The 19914-nt window shown below is 39.1% G+C and overlaps 1 protein-coding gene and 1 non-coding gene across 2 annotated transcripts in view; one reads left to right on the plus strand and one right to left on the minus strand.

The window, feature by feature from the left end:
- LOC115432942 (CLIP-associating protein 1-B-like) overlaps positions 1–19914 on the minus strand; it is a 97109-nt gene extending 77195 nt beyond the window's left edge. Inside the window, 11 exon segments of the mRNA XM_030154055.1 lie at positions 1129–1199; positions 1293–1390; positions 4671–4690; positions 4693–4730; positions 5602–5658; positions 5660–5691; positions 6236–6339; positions 8430–8462; positions 8465–8506; positions 15472–15796; positions 19669–19914. Of these exon segments, the coding sequence (XP_030009915.1) occupies positions 1129–1199; positions 1293–1390; positions 4671–4690; positions 4693–4730; positions 5602–5658; positions 5660–5691; positions 6236–6339; positions 8430–8462; positions 8465–8506; positions 15472–15685 (709 nt within the window). The 5' untranslated portion in view covers positions 15686–15796; positions 19669–19914.
- On the plus strand, positions 11000–11127 carry LOC115436637 (U4atac minor spliceosomal RNA). The gene has a single exon (XR_003937855.1). It is a non-coding gene; the product is annotated as a U4atac minor spliceosomal RNA (small nuclear RNA).

Below are 19914 nucleotides of genomic sequence, written 5' to 3' on the forward strand. Positions count from 1 at the left end.
TATTATATATATATATATATAATATATTATATATATATATATATAAAAGTTACGCAGCGGACACCATGAGTCCAAAGGAAAAAGGTAAACAAACAATAGTCTCTTTCCATCGGACATCTGCACAAAACTTTACCGATATTTACAAATGGTCAAAAAAAAAACAGCAGTGCATAATGTCGGTTTTTCCATTAAATCACAAATGCAATGATTTGTTTATCTATATCGTGAGACGACACGAGAAGTCGTTCCATAAACATGGCGACAAAAGTAAATATGGTGTTGATTTACAGATATATTCCTTATTATTATTATTATTATATATTACCCCTCTATCTCCTAATAAATGATAAAATGATTGGGTTTCCTGGTGTGTGCACACATACCGACACGTTTCTTTTAAAACTCTTCTTCTCTTGTTGTAACGTCCGTCAACATCTGTTTGTTTTTTTGTTTCAATTCACATGATTCTAGTTGTGGAAAAAGGTCTTTCCACTGCAGTTTTGTGTGATATACCATTTGCGCTTCGCCCAAAAAAACACCTTTTACCAGCACAACTTTTAATCAAAAAATGAGAGATTGGGTGGAATTGTGGTTTTTCCATTAGGTAAATTTATATATTCTATCCATACAAGTTATATTTGCGCAATTTGAGGGTCAATGTAAAAGTGACTATTGTCATTGTGTACTGGACCATTTGGCCGGTTTTGGCCGTCAGACCGTATGTTATTATTAGGTAAATGTTTATGCGCAAGTTATATTCACACACTTTGAGGGTCAATGGAAAAGCGTCTAGTGAACTGAAATGAAGGACAGCAGCAACATGTGACCTATTTTGTAGTCTTATTAGCTCCTCCCACGTTAGGACAGCTAGTGCTGACACTGTAGGCGTTGCCATGGTAACCAGACAAGACCGGATGTTTTGAAAATGACTGGAAGCGTACGTCTTACGTCGTAACGTACGCACATACTCCGACAGAACTCGAATAATGGACTGAAACATGGAAACCAGGGTTTTAAGATGATCACATTTCTGAAGTGCATGTATCGGATTAGTCCCACTTATGGGATGTTTACGGTCATGTAAACGGGCTCAGTGATGCGTTTGAGGAGTCAACAGGTAAGTCTCACCTGACAACGGCGACAGCACCATGTTCCCCGACCTCTGCACCTCGTCGAATCTGCTGAAGATGACGTTTAACCTGAACGGCAGAACGGACGCAGATGAGACCACGCCACAGCGACGGGATTAAACACACAATCACACACTTCCATTTATGAGCACCTGAACGCACCGTGACTGAGGCAGGCCTTTCTTCCCCAGGTCCATCCGCACTCGTTCGCCCACATGGCGGTAAATTTCTACGAGGCAGTTCATGGCTCCGTCACGCACCTAAACATCCAAGAAAAAAACACACAAATGTGAAAATGATCTGACCAGTCAAATAATAACATAATAATAATAATAATAACATAGAAATAAGGAGTATCCCAAATGTTTCAAAAGTCAAATTAAATTATGAAAATACTTACATCTACAAGCTATTTTTACACAAAAACTATGAATACCTGAAAAATTTTATAATGCTACAGAATAAAAAGTGAATTTTAATATTTCACCTCATTTATGTGCATTAGAGTATGTATGATAAAATAATCAACACTAATTCCACATCATAACGAAGAAAATAAGCAAGAACAATAAACTAAAGAATACACAAAAATGGAAAAATACAACAAAATAATCTAAATAAAAATGAAAAATGAGAACAATAACATACAAAACTCAACAAAGTACTGAATGAAAAGAGAGAATTGAACCAAATAATCATCAAAATGAAGACATATTAACAAGGAAATGAAGAAATTAACAAAAATAATCATCAAAATGTACAAAAATAATTGTCAAAATGAACTTAAAATGAAGGAAAATGAACAAAATCCTTAAAATTTGTAAAAATTAATGAAATAATAATGAAAATGTACAAATAGTAACGAAATAATTGTCAAAACAAACTTAAAATAGAAAAAAAAAAAGAATGACAGTCTTAACAAAAAAAAGGTAAATAAAGAAATTAACAAAATAATGAACAAAATTAAAACATGGGACATGGTAATCGTCATAAGGAGAGAAAAAAATTAAGAAAAATTGACAAAAAAACCCAACAAAAATAAACTAAATAGATGTTGAAATAAGTCTAAATAAAAACAATAAAATAATAAAATTCAAAAATGGGGGGAAAAAAATCCAAAGTATCATGAAAATGAACAAAATAATGAATAAAAACAGAAAAAAAGAACAAGATAATCCTTACAATTAGCAAAAATGATATTGTTTAAATGAATTTTGATCAATTCTTTACAATGATTTTCAAAGTAAATAAACTACAACAATAAAATATAACAATATAATTTATTTAATGGGGTTTTTAAGACCTTTGAGTGTCTGATTTAAGGATTAATTATCAGTTCTAAGGTAAATGTTCAATGGATGAAAATGAAATAAATTGAAAAATTTACAAAATAATGAACAAAATTAAAGTACGGGATAAAGTAACCATCATAATGAAAAAAAAATTAAGAAAAACTTACAAAATAAATTTAAAAAATTAAATAATTCCAAAAATAAAACAAAATAATTAATGAAATTGGTTACAATGAAAAAACAAAATAAAAAAAAAAATGAAAAAGTAAATAAATGATCACAGTAGATGAAAATGCAAAATTAACAAAATAAGCAGCAAAAGTAAACAGAACAGTCAACAAAATGAACATAAGACACAAAAATGAACTAAAAATAAAACAAAAATGGAGAAAAAATAAGCCAAAATAATCAGTGAAATTAGAAAAAATAATAAAAACTGTTAACTGAACTTGACTAATTTTTTACAAAAATTCCAAAGAAAATATAATAATTTCATGTATTTATTAGGATTTTTAAGACTTTGAGTGTCAGATTTAAGGATTGCCATCAGTTGAAGGATAATTCAGGCCGTAGATAAAAGGTTTGACAGGACGCTCGGCCTCCCTGAGTAAACCTGACATATTTAATCCATCTGAGTCAGACAGACTGTGGTGGAATCCTTCAGTCCGCTCTGACACTGACAGATGAGGAAAACCACCGGTGTTCGACACAGGAATGTGTGCGTTCAGGAAGTGCACTTCCTTCCGTGGGCGGGGCTTCCTGTGACTACGGCGCGACAGACTCATGGTTTGGCCTGAACCTGCTGAGCTGTAACGCCTACATCTGACCAGCGGGGGGCAGTGTGAGGCAGCATACTACACACTGTATCTGCTCGTGTGTGGTGTGTGTGTGTGGGCGTGTGCGTGTGTGAGTGTGTGTGTGGTGGGTGTGTGTGTGTGGGTGGGTGGGTGTGGTGTGTGTGTGGTGTGTGGGTGTGTGTGCATGTGTGTGGGCGTGTGGGTGTTGTTTGTCTGCCTGTTTTAATTAGTGTTTCAGTGGTTTAGTGGTGTTTCAGCAGTGTTTAATGGAGTTTCAGCGGTGTTTCAGCGGTGTTTCAGTTGTTTCAGCGGTGTTTAATGGTGTTTCAGTGGTGTTTTAATGGCATTTCAGTGGTGTTTCAGCAGTGTTTAATGGTGTTTCGGTGGTGTTTCAGCAGTGTTTCAGCGGTGTTTCGGTGGTGTTTCAGCGGTGTTTCAGTGGGTTTCAGCGGTGTTCAGCGTGTTTCAGAGGTGTTTCAGAGGTGTTTCGTGGGTGTTTCAGCGGTGTTTCACTGGTGTTTCAGCGGTGTTCAGTGGTGTTTCAGCAGTGTTTCGGTGTGTTTCAGCGGTGTTTCGGTGGTGTTCAGCAGTGTTTCAGCAGTGTCAGAGGTGTTTCAGTGGTGTTTCAGCGGTGTTTCAGCGGTGTTTCAGTGGTGTTTCAATGGTTTTTAGTGGTTGTTTAGTGGTGTTCAGTGGGTTTCAGCAGTGTTCAGAGGTGTTTCAGCTTCAGCTGTGTTTCAGCGGTGTTTCAGCTGTGTTTCAGCGGGTTTCAGCTGTGTTTCAATGGTTTTTAGTGGTTGTTGTTTAGTGGTGTTTCAGTGGTGTTTCAGTGGTGTTTCAGCAGTGTTTCAGAGGTGTTTCAGCAGTGTTTCAGAGGTGTTTCAGTGGTGTTTCAGCTGTGTTTCAGCGGTGTTTCAGCTGTGTTTCAATGGTTTTAGTGGTTGTTTAGTGGTGTTTCAGTGGTGTTCAGTGGTGTTTCAGCAGTGTTCAGCGGTGTTTCAGTGGTGTTCAATGGTTTTTAGTGGTTGTTTAGTGGTGTTTCAGTGGTGTTTCAGCAGTGTTTCAGAGGTGTTTCAGAGGTGTTTCAGTGGTGTTTCAGCGGTGTTTCAGCGGTGTTTCAGTGGTGTTTCAATGGTTTTTAGTGGTTGTTTAGTGGTGTTTCAGTGGTGTTTCAGCAGTGTTTCAGTGGTGTTTCAGCGGTGTTTCAGCGGTGTTTCAGCTGTGTTTCAATGGTTTTTAGTGGTTGTTTAGTGGTGTTTCAGTGGTGTTTTAATGGCGTTTCGGCGGTGTTTAGTTAGTTGAGTTAGTTGTGTGGCACTAGTTGCTGGTAGTTCTTCCAGCAGTGGCGTGGACAGAGCCACAGGTCAGTAAATGGACACTCAGCTCAGATACTGACACCACCCCAGAGTCAGTCCTTTTACTGACTTGACTTCGACTTTTACTGCTCGTACCTGACTGGTCGGATCTCCAGGAGGTTACAGATGTGAGGGACTATTTTACTCAGCGTCAGACTGGGACCCAAACCTGAAACGACAAAAACAAACATGTGGAACCCGAATGCAACACGGGGCAGAGGAAAACCACGGCACGGTCTGGAACATGTGATCCAGGGTTCAGTCGTTAGTCTAGAATGGCCTCCACACGTCTCACTGTAACGGACCTGGAACCTCCTGCAGCTGAGACAAAACAACAAAGAAAGCCTCCTGTCCATAACCCAACTGATCCTGCACCTACAGCTGTGTTTTTAATCCATTTTTTTTTTTGCTTTAACCTCTGACGTGTCTGTGGTGAGCGTTCTGAATGTATGATTTACTTTAAATATTCATAAAAATTCCACCGTTTGCTCAATGAGAAAAATATCAAATAATGCTGACAGAACAGACCTTGTTCTTTCCATAGACATGAGCATGCTCAGTGCACACCCCGCCGCCTGTATAAATGGGGGGGGGTGGGCAAAACACAGAGCAGTGAGTGAGATTACTGGCGTTTCCATTGGACATCTGTGCAAAACTTTACCAATATTTACTAAGTCGAAAAAACAGAGGTGCATAATGTGGGTTTTTCCATTAAATCACAAATGCGATGATTTGTTTATTATTGCAAGATGACACGAGAAGTCGTTCCATAAACATGGTGACAAACGTAAATATGGTGTATGTATGTGTGCACCTGCCCCCCCCAAAAAAAGACTGTAAATGAAAACATGGGAAAAAGTAATCGTAATGAAAAAAAAACAAAAAGGAAAATAACAATTACTAAAAAAAATAAAATTAAAAAAAACACTAAACACATGAGGAACAAAAAATATTACACGATAACAGATAAAACAAGATACTGAGAACGATAAGATCCAAAAATGGAAAAGAGTGGATGCTAACGTACACGTTCAGAGTTGCGATGAGGCACAGACACAGTCCTTCTCTGGTCCGGTTGTTTTGTGTTTAAACCTCCCATCATTCGCTCCCACACGAACTGAAAACACACAGACCAGCAGGGGTTCACTGTCACTCACAGCTTTAAGGGGGACATCAAAGAAAACAGCCTATCAGTAGATTAGGATGACAACTGTCACATTTATTAAAAAAAAAAAATATATATATATATATATATATATATATATATATAATATATATATAGAGAGAGAGAGAGAGGAGAGAGAGAGAGAGAGAGATATGACTGTTACTTCGATGTGGACTGTGTTACTGGGATGTGGACTGTGTGTTACTGGGGTGGACTGTGTTACTGGGATGGACTGTGTTACTGGGATGTGGACTGTGTTACTGGGATGTGGACTGTGTGTTACTGGGATGTGGACTGTGTTACTGGGATGTGGACTGTGTTACTGGGATGTGGACTGTGTTACTGGGATGTGGACTGTGTTACTGGGATGTGGACTGTGTGTTACTGGGATGTGGACTGTGTTACTGGGATGTGGACTGTGTTACTGGGATGTGGACTGTGTGTTGCTGGGATGTGGACTGTGTTACTGGGATGTGGACTGTGTGTTGCTGTGGACCTGTGGGTTTGCAGCCTGGTCCATGATCTTCAACAGAAGTGCTTGGTCCTGGTCCGGACTTGGTCCTTGGCGTCTCCTAACACGGTCGATGAGGCTCGGCAGAACTGAGCCGACACACAAACACAAATTTAACTTGAATGATGAAGGTGATAAAACATCATTTCAAAACTAGCAGGAATATAAACATAAAAGGTGAACAAAAAGGCAAAGACAAATGTCAAATTTAGACGGAACACTCCGGATATTGAGGCAATAAGTTACTCGCAACAAGTGGAAAGTGGGCAGAGCTTACTAATAGCCCCGCCCAGTTGCTCAACACTTGCCCTCCTCCTCACTGACGACCCAGGGATTCATTTAGGCTCCGTTCAGACTGCAGGTCTTCATGCAAAAGTCAGATTTTTTGGGGTGAAATCTGATTTTTTGTGTGGTTTGTTCATATTCCACATGAAATGCGACTTCTATCAGTTCTGAGTCTGAACTGAATGCGACCCTGAAGTGACCCACATGCGCAGAGAGGTCCTGATGTAATAGTGACCACGCAGACACACACTGTGATTAAGCTCCTCCTCTGGGATTCAGAATTGTAACGTTTGTCGCATTTCAATGACGTAAAGGTCGGAATAAACGCAAGCCTGGTCGTTCAGACTGAAGTGACATTGGAAAATATCAGACATGTATCAGATTTAGGACCACATATGAAAGTGGGTCGGGTGGTCCAGTGCGTCCACAGATGGACCGCCCACTACTGTTGGATTCATAACTGTTGAACCAGACCAGTTTCAGACAAATATTCACATCATTGTAAAGGTCTAATGCATCTGAACAGACTCAAAGGACAACATTTAGGTTAGATATTTTTAAATGAAAAATATCAGAACTACTTGCGTCACGGTTGACACAAAATTAATGCATATTTTTTACCAGAATTCCAAAGTTTCCAAAGTGAAGTTCCTCTGACATTTCATTTTCAAATGTATCTTCAGCGTAAACCTAAACCCTTTATTTTACAACCCAATAATTGGTTAAGGAAAAAAATATTGATCAAACCTAAATAGAAAGAGTTTAGACAAATGTCAGCGTCACAGATGGACAACAAAAGTAAATATCAAATTAAACATGTTTATTTCAATTATCAATATCATTTACATTTATTTACAATAATAACAACATACTAATAAGATTAACATTATATTTAAATGCATTCATTTTGCATAGATTATATGCATTTATTAATTTTAAACACTGTGTTAGAATATGACATAAATAATATAACAGTCAAATATCAATGTATTTGGAATAAATGTGGTTATTTGTAGAGTATATAAAATGAACCCAGAATGACGGCACTAAACTGGGTCACTTCACAAACATTCACACTCAGAAAACTACACACGTTTTTTCCACTAATTTTTTTCTCATTTCAAAATACTTTTTTCTGAAATATAAGTAAATAGAGACCCAAAAATAAGTTTGGTGTAGATTATTACCTCCGCCAAGGAGGTTATGTTTCTGCCGGCGTTGGTTTGTCTGTCTGTCTGTCCATGTTCAAAACAACTCAAAAAGTTATGGACGGATTGGATGAAATTTCAGGATATGTTGATACTGGCACAAGGAACAAATGATTAAATTTTGGTGGTGGTGGGGAGACGCCTGATCTGCCTTGGGGAGGTCTGCGCTCTCTGAGTGCTTTTCTAGTTGTTATTTAATTTTTCTGATCAGAATGTTAACCTTTCCTCGACTTCGCCCTTGAAAAAAATTGGCTTGTGCTGTTCAAACTGTCTTTAACAGATCGCATACAGGTCTCATACAGTATGGGCAAAAAAAAAAGTTGGATTTGGGCCACGTTCGCCTGCAGTCTGAACGGAGCCTTTGAGTCTTAACTTTGAATCTTTTTAAAACCTTTCATATATTTGTAAAAACACAATAAAAAATTAATAAACGTGTTGGAATTTGAAGAGGCTGGTGAATAATGTGCAGAGAAATAGAAATCAGTCGGACAAACATCTGGGACAAGACAGAACTCCTGGTGTACCTGGGCGGGCTGGGGGTATAGCTTAGACCGATTATTAAATATGGGATATTAAGGCTGTGTTCATGTCGAGCAGATTGAAATAATGAGTCCAAAAACTGGGCACAGATATTCTCAGGTGGGCGTGTCCTACGATTGTTCAGAAAGGGTTAAATGACCACGTACCTGTTCCCACCTGGGTCCTGAATCTGTCCTGGGTCGGCTGACCAGAGCAGACAGAAGGTCCATTCCAACAAAACCACCTGAACACACCAGGTCAAAGGAAAGATCGCACAATATTACCACATTTAAACAAAGTCCTGCACAAAGACAAGAGTTAAACACACAAGATAAACTACATGGACAAAAGTATTGGGACACATGTCTACAGCCGGAAGATGTCCTGTTCATGAGGATCTGACATAAAAACATTAATATTTCCTTAACCCTTAAAGACCCAAACATCCACCGTCGGCCAAAACCATCTACTGATCTAAACTATTTAATACCTGTTGATCCACTAATCCTATTAAACCGTGCCAATAACTGGTGTAAAATACATTTATTCATCTGTTCATGGTCATCAGATATGACCCATAAATGTCATAAATGATAAGCCACAAACTGAACTAAAGTGACGAAAACTACTTTAAAAAGTAAAGCAAAATAATAAAATGTACAAAAGCGAAAAAGAAAATGTACAAAATAATAAATAACAGAGAGAAAAATAAGCAATAAATGAATAAAAATGTAAACATTGATTCCCCAGTAAAACTCATGGAGTTGGATCAATGACAGTGGATAAAATGAACAAAAATTAAAAAAAAAAAAAAAAAAAACAACAACTACAAAATAATAAATGTCATAAATGATATGCCACAAACTGAACTAAAGTGAAGAAAACTATTTTAAAAAGTAAATGAGTAAAATAAAATCAACAAAATGTACAAAAGCGAAAAAGAAAATGTACAAAATAATAAATAGCGTGGAGAAAATAAGCAATAAAATGAATGAAAAACTGAAGCATTGATTCACCAGTAAAACCCATGGAGATGAATCAATGACAGTGGATAAAATGTACAAAAATGACAAAAAATTTGAAAAAATAAGCAAAGCAAAATGAACTAAAAGAAGCAGCAAAATGAAAAAAAAAAACAGCCTAAAATAATGAATAACATGAACAAAAACTAACAATCAATCAACAATGTACTAAGTAGCATGAACAAAATAAGCCACAAACTGAACAAAATTGAAGAAAAAAATTACAGACGTGTATGGACACACTGGGTTTCTGTTCACTTAATGATATATTTTACTGAAAAAGTCACTTTTTTCTTCAGTTTTCTCTGTTTCTGATCAAACAGCCGTGAATTTACTCCCAGCTTTTATGAACATTTACATGATCAGTGAATTAAATATGCAAAAGCACCTGATTTTCATTGAAAAAACACAAAATAAAGAGGAGGATATGACAATAAATGGTGATAAATCACTTAAGAAAAGTCAAATACGGAGAAAAATTCATTTGCGAAGTGCCACATATGTAGCTCTGGGTCTGTGTGAGTTAAAGTTTAATGGGCTGGTCTGGTTTTGTTTTTTTTATCTGTTTCTTGTCTATGTGTTTTTTTTTGTGGTTTTTTTTCTCTGTATATTCTGTCCATTGTCTTTTTTTGTCTACCGTCTTGGTTTCGTCTATTGTCATTTATCAGTTTTGGGAGGTTTTTGTTTTTCCCTCGTCTGTTTTTTTTTTTTTTTTGTTATTGTTTTGTTTTTTTTTATTTCTGGTGACTTGTAGTTTATTGTTGTGATTTTGTAAGTAAAAATAAAAACAATTATATTATTATTATTATTTTATATATTATTATATTATTATTATATAGTTATTATTTATTCTTAAGAAGAAGAAGAAGAACTATAATAAAAAGTTTAAAGGTAGATTTTTCTTCCTCAGTGAGATGTGAAGAAAGTCCATTGTCGTAAAAATAAATAAATAAATAAATAAATAAATAAATAAATATTTACAATCAGAGCAGGAATATATTTTAGAAATTTAGAGGAAAAACATTTAAAATCAGAGTCATGGATGGAAAAAAAAATTAAACTTGATATAAATTTACTGTAAACCATCTCTGAGTCATTTTAGAAGCAAAGATAACAATTTACCTCAAATTAACCAATGTAATGATATTTATCCCATAATATAAAACTATATTCTGACATTAGTTCTTATTGTTGTGTATCCCAGACCCATTAGAAAAGAAACACCTGAACTCAACGTGTCCACATACTTTTGTCCATATCGTGTATGTTAAAAATATAAAAAAGAATCAGAATAAATGTAAGACGTACTGAAACTGATAAAAACAGATCCACAATAATCGAATAAACTGCATCTAAAACACACCCAGAACATAAAACACATAAAAGTCACACATTTGCATTAAAGCCAGTACATCTTTATAAAAAAAAAAAACAAAACACAACTTTACACACCCTGAAACCATAAAACACAGCAAACGAGGCTCCTCCAATAGATTTCAATGTGAGCTGCAAAGGATTATGGGTAATCAGGATACAGTGCTGGTTTTCCTTTAAAAACACACAAACCGAGTGACGCAGCTGAGTATAAAACGGTGAAACGTGTTTGTAATCATTTGCTGATGTGTTCTGAACAGAAAAGCCACGACCGTCACCCCCCACCCTGACTGAGGGAGGGGGCCACATGTTACATAGTGGAGTGGACATATATACGTATAGCTTTCCTTGTCATGGGGTGGCGTGGGCGGCCCAATGAACGCGTAGTGAGGGTTCCCCTGCTGACACCATATCAACACAGAAGCACCACCAGAGCCCTGTGCTCTGGAACGGTGCAATTTTTGGAAACTCTCTTCATGTCTGAGAGAAAAGTCTGTGAAACGGTGAACGAAAGAAGCGCCCCCTGCCGCCATCTGCTGGACATAGACCGGTACTACACCCATAGAACGCATGCGTATCACAGTCAGTACAGTTCAGGATCCAACGTTCAGGAGGGTCGGACCAGTAAACAACATCCAAGCCTTTGGGCATCGTGGTCTCTACAGTGGACTGCTCGTCTGCAGCTGTTCTCTTGCTTTTGTTGTTTTATTTGCAACATCACCAACACACTCAAAACACAGTAAACGTCCCTCAGAGAGCAAACTTAACTGATCGCCACTTCAACATTTATGGCAGTATAAAGTATGCTCCTTGTTTTGGAAAAATCGCTTATGTCCAACTGAAGCACAGGTGTTAAAACATGCGGCCCAGGGGGCCAAAGCGGCCCGCCAAAGGTTCCAATCTGGCCCGCAGGATGAATTTACAAAGTGCAAAAATGCAAAATTACCCTGAAGATGTTAACAGTCACGGGCATCGAACTCAAAAATAACAGCATAATACCGAGAAATGACTGACTCCGAATTTTCTTGTTGGTTAATGTGAGAAAAATAATATGACATTATGCCTGTTAATGATGGCAACGCCAATTTTTTCTTTTTGATTTATTGCAAAGAACATAGATTCTGATCTCCTTAACAAAAAAATGTCAATAACCTGAACAAATATGAACAACCTGAAAATGTCTAATGAAAAACAGGTGCAATTTTAATAATATTCTGCCTGTTTTGTGTCTTTGTAGATCTGATCTGTAATGCATGTGTGGAAAATCTTACTTGAGGCATAATATTGATAAAATTGTACTATTTTCTTCAGAAATTTCAGTTTTTCCAGTTATTCACATCTTTTTTTTTGTTTGGATAGAATAGTTTCATCATTTAATGTTATTTTTTGCAGCTAAAAAATTTGGAGTTGTCATTATTTATAGATTATTCTGTTATTATTTACTGGTCCGGCCCGCTGCAGGTCAAATTGGGCTGAATATGGCCCCTGAAAGAAATGAGTTTGAACATCTGTGAACTAAAGCAAAAATGAATTTGAAAGTAAAAATGTGGGTCATTTAGCAACACCATCAGAGAGATTTCAAATACTGTTCTGACCCTTTAAATGCATCATCCCATACACGCAATTCACACCATGACTGCAGCTTCCTGTTGCTTGATGAACCTGATCTGCACTGACATATTTGAGTGTAAATAAATGTATAATTGTTGTCAGACTGTAATTAACATGTTTTTTTTTGTTTTGTTTTTTCACAAAAAGTTGTTTTTTTTTTTTGTTGCATATTAATCTGAGTGAGTAATAAATAGTATTATAGTTTGTTAAAAATGTGAGGAAAACATCAGATAGCAGCATTTTTAAAAACTTATTTCATAGTTTCAGTAAATGCATGTTTCTTTGCTTCAAAAATTCAACATATCGTGTCCAGTTGAGTGGACATTTTTGTAAACTCCATGAAAAATTGATTCATAAAAAACATTTCAGTCACATTGTTTTCTTCATGCATAAAGAGAAATAAAAACGAACAGGAATAAAAAATCTTGAATGAGGTTCTGATATTCATGCATGAAAGGGTTTAAAAAAACATTAAAATGATGAAACTACAATTTGTTTTCTTTGTTTTAATGTGAAACAAGTAACATTATATGAAAATAATTACATTTACAAACTATCCTTTAACAAAGAATGTGAATAACCTGAACTAGGGATGTAACGATTACCAGTATAACGATAAACCGTGGTAACATTGCCAATGGTTAGTATTACCGTTTAAATTCTAATTCTCATGATAACCGTGTTTGATTACTGCACTTTTTCAGGGAAAATACCTATGTAAAGATCTGCTTTTATGTCAAATATTTGAGTATAGTTTTTATTTATTACAATTTTAATTTTCTATACCTAATATTTGGAACCAATATTCACTTTTAAAGTCTGTGAAAGGTTCGTTAAGCATCTGTGTGTTATTTATGCAATACATTATATACATTTTTCAAATCAAATTTTATATATTTTTTGTGTCTTTTCTGTCCTTTTATGTTTTTATAGTAGGTTAAAGTGAAAAAATAATAGACAGATGATACAGATGAAGTTGTGCTGAAAAAACAGATCCAAACATGGGTATAGTAAACATTTGTTTCTATAGTATATAAAGGCCAAATCAAAAGAACTGAAAAACAGACAGAATAGACTCAGACCACTAAGGGTTAATATTGGAATGGTTCTGACACAGAAGGGACATTGGGACTATTATTTATTTATTTATTATTTATTTATTATTTTCAAAATACAACTTGGTAAATTATTTCAGTGTGTGTATCAGTACTTTTTGAACATTTTGAGCACAATTGCAATAATACTGCGATAATAATGATAACCGTGATAATTTTGGTCATAATAACTGTGATATTAAATTTTCATATCGTTGCATCCCTAACCTGAACAAATATGAAAAACCTGAAATGTCCTAAAGATAAATAAGTGTAATTTTAACTTCGTTTGTTAATTGTAATGAAAATAATGTGAATATGTTTAAACTCTAATTCATATAAATACTACATTTCTTATCTTTCCTTTATATTTTACTCTCACTTGTGGTTTTTTCCACCTGTCTTTCTCTTGCACTGGTGTGTTGTTTGTTGCTGCTGTCAACTGGGAAATTTCCCCGTGGTGGGATCAATAAAGTCTTATCTTATCTTATCTTAATGTTTCTCACATTTGTGTTCAGTTTTGTACACATTTTGTTCTTGTTATTCTTTATTTTGTTCATATTTGTTTTGTTTTTTTTCTGTTAATTCTGTTCATGTTTCTCAAACTTCTCAACATTACTAAATGTTCGGTGTATTTGTAGATCCGCTGTGATCTGTGCGTTCTAATGTACACGTGTAAATGATAAACAGAGGCAGAACATTGTTAAAATTACACTTATTTTTCATAATAAATTTCAGTTTTTTTCATGGTTGTTCTTGTAGATGTACACAATTATGTCGCGTTATTTTCCTTTTTTCACTGTAAAACACAGAGAAAAGTTTGGAGTTGACATTATTTATAATTTGTGATGTTATTATTTGACTGGTCTGGTCCACTTTAGGAACAGGAAGTGCACCCCCACCCCACCCGTCCTGCTTTGCACTGTCTTGGTCGCACACGGGGACTGAAACTGGGCTAATGGCGCTGGTAAAATAAGCTCACATCCACCATGTTCGCCTGGGAGCCTCGTCCCCATTACAGCCCCGCAGATAACGCCGGCACCAGGGGGTGGGAGGCCGCGTTTCCATGGCAACGCAGGAAGCTGCCGCGTGATTGCTGTATGTGCAGGGATGTGTCGACAGATGTCGGGTCAGCGCGCGGCTTCATTCCAGTCCCTTTTAAAATGATCTGAACATAACGGTGCCTTCATGTGCTGTGGGAATGACGGTAAATACTAGCTACGAACTTGAAAAACGGCACATGAACGCCCCGTCGTATTTTCCATCGGAGAACTAGGGAAAAAGTTTGATGTAATGAACGCAGAGTAACGAGGGAACCACGGGCGACCATGAACGATGCTTTTACTGACGTTCTGCTGCTGTTCGCTGATGGTGTTTGCACATTTATAACGTACACAATTTATGAACAAAAACAATGAAAGATGCCGTCATCGCTGAATTAACACAGTCTAAACTGTCGTGTGAACTGTGTGTCAGTCATTTGTCATTCTGCTACGACAACAAAAGCACTTGAACACAACGCACTTGCCATTTTGAATTCACAAGGAAAAAAGGTTTGTTTTTCCGACAGCACCTGAAAGCAGCATAAAACTCATGGTTGCTTTATTCACCCATTCATTTGGAACAGGTTTTTTTCTTTTCTTTCAAATCCTGTACTGATGCACATTCTACTCCATCAACGCAAATACAAAAATAAATATGATATGAATAAATATGATAGAAACATGAATACATGCAAATATATCTAATATATATCAGTTTATTCATTTAGGTTATTATTCTTTCACTTTAAAGGCCTTTCCTCATCCTGTTTACATGCACACTAATAATCCAATCATTATTAGCTTTCTGGAGTTATCAGATTATTCAAGGGATTGTGAATAATCATAATAACCGTTGAATTTACTCTGTGATTCAATGAACATCTACATGATCAGTCAGTTAAAAATGGGGAAAAACCCAACATTTACACAAAAAAAAAGCAAAATACACAGGATAATATTAGAATAAATGGTGATGAAGGGTTAAATAGATAGAAAAATTGATTTGGGAACTGACATGAAAGTATCACTGGGTCTTTATGGGTTAAAATACGTTACTGATCAAACATGTGGAGGCCACGCCCACCTTGAAGTTGCTGGAGTTGACCCAGGATCCGGCCACCGTGTCCACCATCCTGTCCAGCAGGGTCTGGTCCTGCTCCAGCTCGGGGAACTTGTCCTGGTCCGGGATCAGCTCCAGGATCTCCTGGCCCACTTGGATCCTCCTGCCCAGGTCCTTGTGCATGAGCTGCTCCAGCAGATCCTCCATGTTCAGGTCCATGGCTGCAGCTCGGACAGGAAACCCCCAGACCCTGGTCCACAACACACGGCTGCGTCCCTCTGCTGGCGATGCGTCCGAACACTCACAGATACGACGCCCCGTTTATTTATGCTGTTACAACGACAACGATAAAGCTCATTTCAAACATATAGTTCTGATGTTAAACTACAATTGGGATCAATATTGGATCAAAATGTGTAAATGATCCGTTTTGATGAACACAAATCTGTTGCGATACGAAGACCGCAGTACAGTCGTCAGAATAAAAGACTGAGTGGAACTAAAACACTACAAATATGATCATAAACTGTTCTTAAACAGACATATTACAACTGAAGCTATATAGTGGAGCATATCTGACTAATAACTGGATTGGACAGAACCTTTGAATGTTCATGTGCTGTTGAAGAATTAGTTCAACAGATTCACAGACTGAAAATATCACTGATACAAGAACAAATATTATTATTAAAGTTAATAGTACATTTACATATATGAGTGTGGAACAAATATTATTATTCAAGTAGGGATGTAACGATTACCAGTATAACGATAAACCGCAGTAAAATTGCAGACGGTTAGTATTACCGTTTAAATTCTAATTCTCATGATAACCGTGTTTGATTACTGCACTTTTCTGGAGAAAACGCTTATGTAAAGACATGCTTTTATGTCAAATATATGAGTATAGTTTTAATTTATTACAATTTTAATTGTATATACCTAATATTTGGAACCAATATTCACTTTTAAAGTCTTTGAAAAGGTTCATTAAGCATCTGTGTGTTATTTATGCAATAAATTATATACATTTTTCAAATCGGATTTTATATATTTTTTTGTGTTTTCTGTCCTTTTATGTTTTTATAGTAGGTTAAAGTGAAAAAATAATAGACAGATGATATAAATGAAGTTGTGCTGAAAAAAAAAAAAAAAGATACCAAACATGGGTATAGTAAACATTTCTGTCTATAGTATATAAAGGCAAAATCAAAAGGACTGAAAAACAGCAAAAATAGGTTTTAGACCACTAAGGGTTAATATTTGAATGTTTCTGCCCAGAGAAAGTGCATTGTACCAATTATTTTGTTTTTGTTGTTGTTGTTTTTTGTTTTTTTAAATACAACTTGGTTAAATTATTTCAGTGTGTGTACTAATACTTTTTGAACATTTTGAGCACAATTTCAACAATACCACGATAATAATGATAACTGTGATATGACATTTTCATATCGTTACATCCCTATATTAAAGTTAATAGTGCATTTACATATATGAGTCTGGAACAAATACTATTATTCAAGTTAATGGAGCATTTACATCTATGTCAGAAGTATACCTTTGCATAATTATATATTTTTTTTCTTCCAGAGATACAGGACTTTTGTAAACAGTTCCATAAATAGAATTGTAAAGCTAAAAAATGAGTCTATTTGAGAAACTGATTCTTTTTGACACTGATGTTGACTTTAACTGGATCTGATGTAAACCAGTGCATGTATGTGAGACTAGGTTACTGGTGTTCATGGATTCATACCAGGCTGGGCTGAAGGTGTGGGTCTGTCTGTGGGTCTGTCTGTGGGTCTGTCTGTAGGTCTGTCTGTGGACCTGTCTGTGGGTCTGTCTGTGGGTCTGTCTGTGGACCTGTCTGTGGGTCTGTCTGTGGGTCTGTCTGTGGGTCTGTCTGTGGACCTGTCCGTGGGTCTGTCCGTGGGTCTGTCTGTGGGTCTGTCTGTGGACCTGTCTGTGGACCTGTCTGTGGGTCTGTCTGTGGACCTGTCTGTGGGTCTGTCTGTGGGTCTGTCTGTGGGTCTGTCTGTGGACCTGTCTGTGGGTCTGTCTGTGGGTCTGTCTGTGGGTCTGTCCGTGGGTCTGTCTGTGGACCTGTCTGTGGGTCTGTCTGTGGACCTGTCTGTGGGTCTGTCTGTGGGTCTGTCTGTGGACCTGTCCGTGGGTCTGTCCGTGGGTCTGTCCGTGGACCTGTCTGTGGGTCTGTCTGTGGGTCTGTCTGTAGGTCTGTCTGTGGACCTGTCCGTGGGTCTGTCTGTGGGTCTGTCTGTGGGTCTGTCTGTGGACCTGTCCGTGGGTCTGTCCGTGGGTCTGTCCGTGGACCTGTCTGTGGGTCTGTCTGTGGGTCTGTCTGTGGACCTGTCTGTGGGTCTGTCTGTGGGTCTGTCTGTGGGTCTGTCCGTGGACCTGTCCGTGGGTCTGTCTGTGGGTCTGTCTGTGGACCTGTCTGTGGACCTGTCCGTGGGTCTGTCTGTGGACCTGTCCGTGGGTCTGTCTGTGGGTCTGTCTGTGGACCTGTCTGTGGACCTGTCCGTGGGTCTGTCCGTGGACCTGTCTGTGGGTCTGTCTGTAGGTCTGTCTGTGGGTCTGTCCGTGGACCTGTCTGTGGGTCTGTCTGTGGGTCTGTCTGTGGACCTGTCCGTGGGTCTGTCCGTGGGTCTGTCTGTGGACCTGTCTGTGGGTCTGTCTGTGGGTCTGTCCGTGGACCTGTCTGTGGGTCTGTCTGTGGGTCTGTCCGTGGACCTGTCTGTGGGTCTGTCTGTGGACCTGTCCGTGGGTCTGTCTGTGGGTCTGTCTGTGGACCTGTCCGTGGGTCTGTCCGTGGGTCTGTCTGTGGGTCTGTCTGTGGGTCTGTCCGTGGACCTGTCTGTGGGTCTGTCTGTGGACCTGTCCGTGGGTCTGTCTGTGGACCTGTCCGTGGGTCTGTCTGTGGACCTGTCTGTGGGTCTGTCTGTGGGTCTGTCCGTGGACCTGTCTGTGGGTCTGTCTGTGGACCTGTCCGTGGGTCTGTCCGTGGGTCTGTCTGTGGGTCTGTCTGTGGACCTGTCCGTGGGTCTGTCTGTGGGTCTGTCTGTGGGTCTGTCTGTGGACCTGTCCGTGGGTCTGTCCGTGGGTCTGTCTGTGGGTCTGTCTGTGGGTCTGTCTGTGGACCTGTCCGTGGGTCTGTCTGTGGGTCTGTCTGTGGACCTGTCCGTGGACCTGTCTGTAGGTCTGTCTGTGGGTCTGTCTGTAGGTCTGTCTGTGGGTCTGTCTGTGGGTCTGTCCGTGGACCTGTCTGTGGGTCTGTCTGTGGACCTGTCCGTGGGTCTGTCCGTGGGTCTGTCTGTGGGTCTGTCTGTGGGTCTGTCCGTGGACCTGTCTGTGGGTCTGTCTGTGGACCTGTCCGTGGGTCTGTCTGTGGACCTGTCTGTGGGTCTGTCTGTGGGTCTGTCCGTGGACCTGTCTGTGGGTCTGTCTGTGGGTCTGTCTGTGGACCTGTCCGTGGACCTGTCTGTGGGTCTGTCTGTGGACCTGTCCGTGGGTCTGTCTGTGGGTCTGTCTGTGGGTCTGTCCGTGGACCTGTCTGTGGGTCTGTCTGTGGGTCTGTCCGTGGACCTGTCTGTGGGTCTGTCTGTGGACCTGTCTGTGGGTCTGTCTGTGGGTCTGTCCGTGGACCTGTCTGTGGGTCTGTCTGTGGGTCTGTCCGTGGACCTGTCTGTGGGTCTGTCTGTGGACCTGTCCGTGGGTCTGTCTGTGGGTCTGTCTGTGGGTCTGTCTGTAGGTCTGTCTGTGGAGCTCCTCATTCTCCTGTTGGAATCAAACAAACACAAAAAAGGCGAAGTTTACCCAGATGTTCACCCCAGACTGTTGACTTTCAGGAGCCCCTCCTCACCTGCTCCTTCGTAGCTCAGTTTTCAGCCTAACTCGGCTCCCTCTGCCGCACCTACCTGCTCCTTTACCGGTTTCTTATTATTAAATAAACTACTGCAGCTTCATGTTCAAATATTCCAACCGTTTCTGTAGCCGTTAGCTTTAGTTGCTAGCTCCAGGCTCCTGTTATCCAGTGCACGCGCAGCTGTTAGCCAAACTAGCTAAGTTCGGTTCGGCGCTCACCTGGTCAGCGGCGGCTAACGGTACGCGTGACGTCACTCACCTGTTTCTGTCAGTTTAATTGATCGGTTATTGATCCGGTGACCGGTCACGGAATCACTCACCGGATGCACCGAGTAGCTTCGTGTCCGCCGCCACAAACTGACGCCAACTATTTCACGCCGCAGTCCCAAACTTCCATGTTTAATCCCGGGGGAATGTTCCGCGTGAAGCCGGCACCTGGACACAGCCGGGTCATCCGAACTGAACCCAGGGCGCACAGCCGTCAATAACCGCAGGAAGACCACGTGTGTCCCATCACGGCCACCGTACAGCCCGCAGCCACAGGCAGACGCCGCAGAAAGACGACA

The sequence above is a fragment of the Sphaeramia orbicularis genome, chromosome 2 (genome assembly GCF_902148855.1).
Source record: "Sphaeramia orbicularis chromosome 2, fSphaOr1.1, whole genome shotgun sequence".
NCBI classification, from domain to species: Eukaryota; Metazoa; Chordata; class Actinopteri; order Kurtiformes; family Apogonidae; genus Sphaeramia; species Sphaeramia orbicularis.